We start from the raw sequence: 8,098 nt of genomic DNA, 5'->3' as shown, positions 1-8,098 counted from the left end.
CTGGTGTCCTTAAAAGTGCCCAAAGACTGTGACTCTCTGTGAGTGTCTGTGCCTTGTAGTGGACCGGCATCCTACACAGAGTGTATTACCAGTCCTGTGTCCTATATGCTTGGGACACCATATGCTTTAACCAACAACTTCTGTAATCTTTACAAGTACAACATCATATTATATTTATATATTTTAATTCAAATGTAATTGCACATATTATCTATGTAATATATATATATATATATATATATATATATATATATATATATATATATATATATATATATCTTATGTACATATATATGTATGTATGTATGTATGTGTGCGTATATACATATTCGATTCCTCGCATTCTGATAATTACCAAATAAAAGTTACATTTATTTAATTTTTTCGTATCACGCCTGACAAATTGTTATTTGAAATGATTACATATATTGCAATGTATTATAATGCTTGAGGTCGTAGACTATTGCGTTGAAGATTAATTGTTTTAAACGTAAATTGAAAACATACTGGCAATTGTCTACGTCATTTATACATTCATTCAACGCGGACCCAAACTTTGCTTTGTATGCGTTAAAAACATTCTAAAACAAATCCCAAATCAGCAGCTCTTGTTTATTTTATAACACGAATGAAAAATTGTTCGAAAAATAAAAAGCCGATTAGTCTTTGATTATATATCTGATTCTTTAAAGATTATGCCAAGTTTCCACTCGACCCATTAAAGATTACACTAGGTACACTCCCACCCAATTTCCAAAATTAAAAATGTATATTCCATTAATAAAATTGATTTTTTTAAAGCATACGTCTTGAAAAAGCATCAGTATCCATCGAACCTATACTATACTTGTATCGTTTTGTTTGCTTGATTCATATTCTAGCATTTCTCATCTTCAAATCTTCAAATCATCCTTTATGTAATAAAATTGATTATTGGGGAAATGGCAAAATATTTAAAATTGAAATTATATTGTTTTCTTTGTAGTTTCAGAATTCGTAGTTATTTATTTTAATCAACGGATCCATCTATAATGAAGCAGTAGGCTATTTACTTTCATAATTACATTGTTGTACAGTGACGAACTGTGGTTTTAATGACATTTCTGATTTCTTATCTATTGAGTTTTTTTTTTCGCAGAATATTTAAACGAAATTGCTTTCATATGGCTTTCTCAGGAATTGATCTACTAAACTACGCAAATCAACAAAATCATTTTATAGACGACGTTTTTGGTTTATCTGTGCAGAAATGAACAGTTTTAAAGGCGACATACCGATCATACCGATTTTTTGAAAACAGACACAGTACACATGCCTTCTGTGAATTCAGTGCTTCCCCTTGCAAGTTAATAGTCCTCGCATTTGGATATAATTTGCTTTGGTCTTAGAAAAATTAAAGAAAAATACTATGATCGCTTCCTTATAATTTTCACCTAACGATTTTTCATCCATTATATCTCATTCTTAGTAGATTTACACATGCATATATATATATATTACATTTAAAAAGTAGTCTGCATTAAACAACTGATCTTACAGTTCTCTTGCTGTTGGCTCTGGTTGAATATAGAGATTGACACCTTTTCATTCTAGAATAGCTTTTAAATATTCCACGCTCTAGCTTTTGTAACATGACATCTGGCAGGACATTTAACGGATATTAAGAGGTATTAAGCTTTTCCAAGCTTCATTGGTTACGTAGGTTAAGCGATATAACCTCCAATACTGTAGAACAAATTTTTCGAATATACAGCTCCACAACGCCTACAGCCAGTTTGAATGTAAAGAAGCAATCGTTTGGGAACAGTGAACGCACGGACAACATTAGAAAAAAGTTGTGGTTTCATAAAGCTATATGTCAATCTAATTTCATTTCTATAGAAATTATAATACACTTTCCTTAGATATATGTAGTAGGCCTAGCGTTAATGCCCTAAATGTAGACTAGGAAATGTCTAACGTCCTACATCTTCATATCGACTGTTTTTGTTTCAGTGCAAATTCAGCCTTTAGACAATTAATTGGCGAAGTCGTAAACTTGACCTTGCTTCTGCGGCTACCGTCTGGCTGGATTGTTTGTTCCTGATTGGAACCCTTAAAGAGGCTAGACTTTTAACTTTAAACTTGGCCTTGACCTTGAGGGCTGTGTCTGACCTATATGTAAAGAAGCTTGAGGAAAAGAAATGGGGAGGTGGATACAAAGGTTACCAAGTGCATCCTTTCGAAATGGGTGGTCGGAGCTATGCTAGACGCAGAATGTGTCATACACTATAATGGCAGCACACCTCAGTTCTGCCTCTTTCTGGAGAGACTGCCTTTTAAGCCTCCGACTCATTAAACGCATCCAAACCGATATCTAAACCAAAAACAGGAAAAAAAACTGAAAACAAAAACCTATGAAAATGGGTCGATCCTCCGACTTATTTCACATGTAGCCTGCAAATAAGTCACAAGTTATTACTTAAGACATTTAGATAATAACGTTTTATTTTGATAGGAAATTGACGTGTAGTCAGTTTTAAAATTTCAAAAGTAGATTAATACAAAACCCAAATACAAATTATCCTTTACTAAATTTAATCGTATAAGCATGACAATACGGATTATTCATTTTAAGCTGTGTCGAATATTAACATAATTTCCCAGTTACTCGATTTCCTGATTTTTACCGAAATTATGCGTAAAAATTAACTTGTTCTTAACCAGTAATGACAATCGAGAACGTTTAATATTTCGGTTGTCTTCACACAAAACAACAAAAAATTCTTTATTTTAATGTCTATGTAATACTTTATATTCAGCACGCCGAAAGTATGCCTATTTGACATATTAATAGTTATATATTGTAGGCAATATTAAAATAGATCTAAAATGAATGTTCCATTCATAAGTTCATTTAGTAACACTAATTAAAGTAATGTTTGAGATTTCTGTTAAAACACAAATTCGGCTGATCTTGCTAAGTATATTGCTGAAATAAAGAAATATTTGAATATATTTGATTTGTAAATAATAATAATAATAATAATAATATTAAACTGAACCATTACATCTGTTATCTTCAGGATAAGAGAATAGATTTCCATTATAAATGCAAAATACAGTCTTAGTTATGCAGTGCTGTTTCGTGTTGCTGCTCTCTGCACCACGCATATATATGCACGATACTAAGGTCCGATAGGCTCTCCTCCATGTTAAAACATGCCAGGATGTTGATATTTTGAGATGTTGCTTATTTCAGACAAAATAAAATGTCTTCTGTTGCATTTTGGTGCTTTCATGCCATATTAAAAATATTTAGGTTCATGTACTGATCCGTTTTCCATAACTGTTTATTACATGCACAGCTGGTCCAAGTGAGCTTTGGCAGGAGCCAGAGCAAATCATAGGCTGGATTCCCACCACGGCACGCCGTCTCTCACACTTATACACACTAAGGACAATTTATAGACAATGATTTACATCAAGCATAATTTTGGGGGCTCAGGGGAAGCCGTAGTACACAGAAAAAACCCCACAAAACCAAGACTGAAGCCACAACTCGAGATTCTAATCACCAGTGACAGCCACAGATAAAAACATATATATTCAGAAAATGTAACCCTGGTGCTTTCACAATAATTGTTTTCTAAGAGTGTGCGTCTTCCTTGAGATATTAAAGTATGAGGTTTCAAAAGAATTTTAGCGTACAAAGTACAACATAATAAAGATTATACAGACATTTCAAAAGCAATTCCAAATCATTGTTCTGACAGGCATCTACAAGGTTACGTTTTGTATACCACGTGACCACTTTTCAGCCAATGGATCTTAATTGTTTCGAGCCTAATCCTTGCGTCAGGACATTTCTTTGGATGTATTCGCGTGTGCTCCTCTGGATTTGTCTTTAACTCAGAATTCCTTCGCTGAATGGTGAGCGTGATATGACCTCCTCCCTGGTTCTAAATCCTCGTTGGGCTGACACGGTTATGTTTGTATATGAAAACAACTTGGATGAGCTGAACAAGAACATGGAAGGTCTGGTCGGTGCGGGCAATTTCGCAACTAACCAGTGCAGAAATCTAATGGCTCACTCTGCTTTGGGAGGTCATCCCTCTAGCCTTGTACACACCTCCAACTATTCCATGGAAGGGTCTGCTTCAGGTTCGGGGGAAACGGGCAAACAGTGTCCCCCGTGCCAGGCAGTTCCTCAGGGCTCCTCCGCTACGCCTCTTCCATATGGGTATTTCGGTAACGGCTATTATTCTTGCAGAATGGGGAGGGGATCTTTAAAATCCTGTACCCAGTCCAGTCCCCTTACCAGCTATTCGGCAGCCGAAAAGTACATGGACACTTCAGTTCCAACAGAAGAATATTCCAGTAGACCGAAAGAATTTGCATTTTACCATGGTTATGCCAACCCTTACCAGCCGATGGCGAGCTATTTGGACGTTTCAGTAGTGCAAACAATCGGTCCAGGGGAACCTCGGCATGAGACTCTTCTGCCAATGGACAGCTTTCAACCGTGGGCGCTAACTAACGGATGGGGAAGTCAAATGTACTGCTCCAAAGACCAAAGTCAGACGGGACACCTTTGGAAGTCTGCACTAGCAGGTAATATATATTTTTTTGCTAATTATACATATAGCACATACACTAATTTTCGTAATTCTTTAGCTAAAAGACACACTACTTCTAAATCGCGTAAGGACGCTACATAGGCCTTATGAGGTTTACAACACATATTTTCCTTGAAAACAAATTACTTCCAAGCAGTTTGTGATTGCGTCCTTTTAAATGACATAAGAGTCTGTTGGAAAATCTGCCAAATGTCTTATGTCCTTTTCGTAAGTATTCACATTTCACTACGTTTCTTGAATTTGTTTCTTGAATATTACAATGTGGGAATGTTGTGTTCAGATCGGTTTCCGGTCTGAAATATCAACTACTGACGGGAAACGCGGCTATATTTTTATGATGATTTCCAGACGTAGTGGGCCACCAGCAAGACGGCAGTTCCTTCCGTCGCGGGAGGAAGAAAAGGATACCTTACACCAAGGTGCAGCTTAAGGAACTGGAAAGAGAATATGCTGCAAATAAATTCATCACCAAAGACAAAAGAAGGAAAATCTCCGCACTAACCAACTTGTCCGAGAGACAAATTACTATCTGGTTTCAAAACAGAAGAGTGAAGGAAAAGAAATTTGTGGCAAAAGTGAAGAACCCTGCTCCGTAAAGGCCGATGGTGAAATATACGAATGACTTAAAATCGTGTTTATATTTTCTTCATTATTCATTTTACACACATGTATGTTTTGCATTTCGGATTGTATTGCTTGCCTGTGAAATCGCCGAAGCGACCCTTTAAAAGGTATGTTCCCAAATGGAGATGCAATAATTGGGAAAGATTCCAATGTATTAGTAAGAGACTGAAATTAAACTCTCCTTACACCTTTAACCTTTGCGCTTTCATATATACTTTACCGTTTATTTCGCTGTCTGATAACTTTTGTGGTGCTCATTCTTATTTTCGTTATTATCAGCACTCCTGCATTAGATTTAGCATCATATATACCATCTTTAGTGTTTTTCGAAGAGGGAAACATGCATGCTGAAAAACACTTAATCTTGAAGAATAATTATATAATTTCATTATAATTTCAATAAGGCAATTTATATATTAAGATATTACGAAGACCGTGTTTTCTGTGTCAGTCGTTTGTTAGTATGACGTCATCGTTGGTGAATGAATTCATATAACGCAATTATGGGTTGTAGCTTCAAAAGAGTTCAGTTTTTTATTGTTTCGATTTAAATGTCGTAGTTGCATGAAAAAATATTAGTATTGTCCTAACCCCGCTGCATGAACACGCACGCAATATTCCGCTTTGTGTCCTGTAAAATGCAGCACTTAAAAGCTTTTCATGATGGATTGGAATATGAATAATGAATAATATAAAATTAACCACAACTGTCTTGTAATTCATGTAAGACCGTAACCATTTAAATATCTTTCAATGAATAGGTTCCTACGATTATTTTTTTTAAGAAAATGCCATTTGAAATACGTTTCGGAGAAATGGGCATGTTAACATTTAAATATGACTGTCTTTACTGTCTATCTTTTGAAATATTGTATCTGTATTTTGTGTCTCTCTGAATAAAACTATAAAACAATCTAAATTAATAATTAAATATCTTGTCTGCATATGTCAGATATCAAAAATACCCCCTAAGAGAGCTGTAAATTGAGTTAGGATTGTGTTATACTTGGAAGAGGGACATTTTAAATGTTAAACTTTTTTTTTATATCTGTACACAATTAAAAATCTCTACTAGCCATCATTCCTTTTCTCTGTGGGACATCAGTAGTGTCCATGGAGCTTCTCTAAATCCCTTCTTAACCTTGACCTTCAGCGTCACATGCACTGCAGCTAAACAACGACCTTGACTCCATGCAACTAGACATGAATAGTAAAGCAGGGATCGGTTGTTATTGCAGATGGTGTGAATAGCCAGCAAATCGCTCCTACATAGATCTTGGTCCCATCTAAGCATGTGTATCATTTGATTCCGGTTTATTTAAACATTCTAAAAATTCGACATCTGATAATACCATATTTTTCAGTTAATAAAAATAAGCTCTTTCTGTAATTCTTTTAATGGCGTTTTCGTGGATAATTTATTAATGTCTATGGTTCAACAGTTAAATTATCCAGCAGCAGAGCGTCACCGTGTACTTTTTACCTGCGTATTGATACAGTTTAAAATGATTCTATTTTTGTTTTAATAATGATTTAAACATCTTCACATGACGCACACAAACATCCTTCCTGTTATTCTATATACGTACTTGTCAGCTTCATTACTGAACGACAAACTTAGGATAAATCCAACTTGTAAAAAAATGCAAGTGCCTTTATTTTAAACACACACACACACACACACACATACGCCCAACATGCACACACACGTGAAATATATGTAAAAATTAATGAAAATACATAAGAAGAAATATTAAATAGCTTAGACATTAAATATCTAAATGGACTGACGGTAATATTGCGATATATGCACGATTTTTTTTTTATTTTTAAAAAACGTCCAGTCCTGATCACACATAGGCCTATTACACGAGATGCTACAATCGTGCAATTATAAAACAGGAAGTGAACAATACACTGTAGGCTATATAAACACAAGTACACACAAAACCTGTTTACGTTACTGTTTTGCGCTTCCAAAGAACTTCTTATGTTTGTTTCGAATAATAACTGAACTGAATATCTAACACAACATGAAAAATCAGATATCTCAAAGATTTGTAATGAAAATAAATGAAAAATACGTTGCGAAAATTTCTTGATAAATTCCACAAGCTCCGTATTTAATATTTGTTGTGTCTATCCCTAAAAGTGCATAATTTGAACCCTTTGTGGTTTTTCCTAATATCCTGTATTTCCTATGTCTCGCATTTGAAATTTAATGATTAATTTTGTATATAATAATTCTTATCTTCATATAACTAAAGTTTCAGTATTAAAGTTTTTATTTCATGACGTTATTCTTGCTTATGGACATACAGACCATCTTAATGACCATCTTACTATAACGATAGCAACCCGTGATACGATTTTATCCATTTTCTTCGAAAAGACTCAAGTGTACCGTTATGCACGTCGGTTTGTATCTATAAACAAGATGAAAACATGGACGTACATGTAAGATAATTAAATAGAATAGACTGGTACCCCAAAGCGATTACTTTGCTCTCATGGTCGAAAGCATTTCCATATGTATCTCTATTTCTGAAAACAGCTCAGTGGTTAGACTGCTCGGCCCCTTTCGGCCTAGTAGTCTTTACTGCATTCCTGGTTAGAAAAACGTCAGGAGAACATTCATCAAGTTCACGTGCAGTCTCCCCACCTCCATGCTACAACTTCACCACTCGTTTTTCCCGTTCCGGCTGTCTGCATTGCGGGTATTCTTTTGTTACATGGTTGACTTTGCAGTTGAACTTGAGACATCTTGTAAACAATTAGTAGTCTGTCCTGTCTGGACTAAGATGACAAATGAGTTTAGGGAGAATCTCTGTTCCAGCGAACGCAAATAAATAACG

The 8,098-nt window shown here is 35.1% G+C and overlaps 1 protein-coding gene across 1 annotated transcript; it reads left to right on the top strand.

Annotated features, from left to right (window-relative positions):
• The first annotated feature begins 3,896 nt into the window (after positions 1-3,896).
• Positions 3,897-5,215, top strand: hoxb13a (homeobox B13a). Its single transcript, XM_049014439.1, has 2 exons — positions 3,897-4,593; positions 4,968-5,215. Exons 1-2 carry the CDS (start codon positions 3,924-3,926, stop codon positions 5,213-5,215), a joined length of 918 nt encoding a protein of 305 aa, XP_048870396.1. The 5' UTR covers positions 3,897-3,923.
• The last annotated feature ends 2,883 nt before the right edge of the window (positions 5,216-8,098 follow it).

This window comes from Brienomyrus brachyistius, chromosome 5 (genome assembly GCF_023856365.1).
Source record: "Brienomyrus brachyistius isolate T26 chromosome 5, BBRACH_0.4, whole genome shotgun sequence".
NCBI lineage: Eukaryota > Metazoa > Chordata > Actinopteri > Osteoglossiformes > Mormyridae > Brienomyrus > Brienomyrus brachyistius.
Note: the sequence above shows the minus strand (reverse complement) of the source record. Positions and strands in the feature narration are given on the sequence as shown.

Excerpts from the sequence above, each read along its gene's own strand:
- hoxb13a (XM_049014439.1), top strand. The coding sequence starts at position 3,924 with ATGACCTCCTCCCTGGTTCTAAATCCTCGTTGGGCTGACACGGTTATG. Across the intron at positions 4,594-4,967 it reads TTGGAAGTCTGCACTAGCAG|ACGTAGTGGGCCACCAGCAA; the intron begins GTAATATATATT and ends GATGATTTCCAG.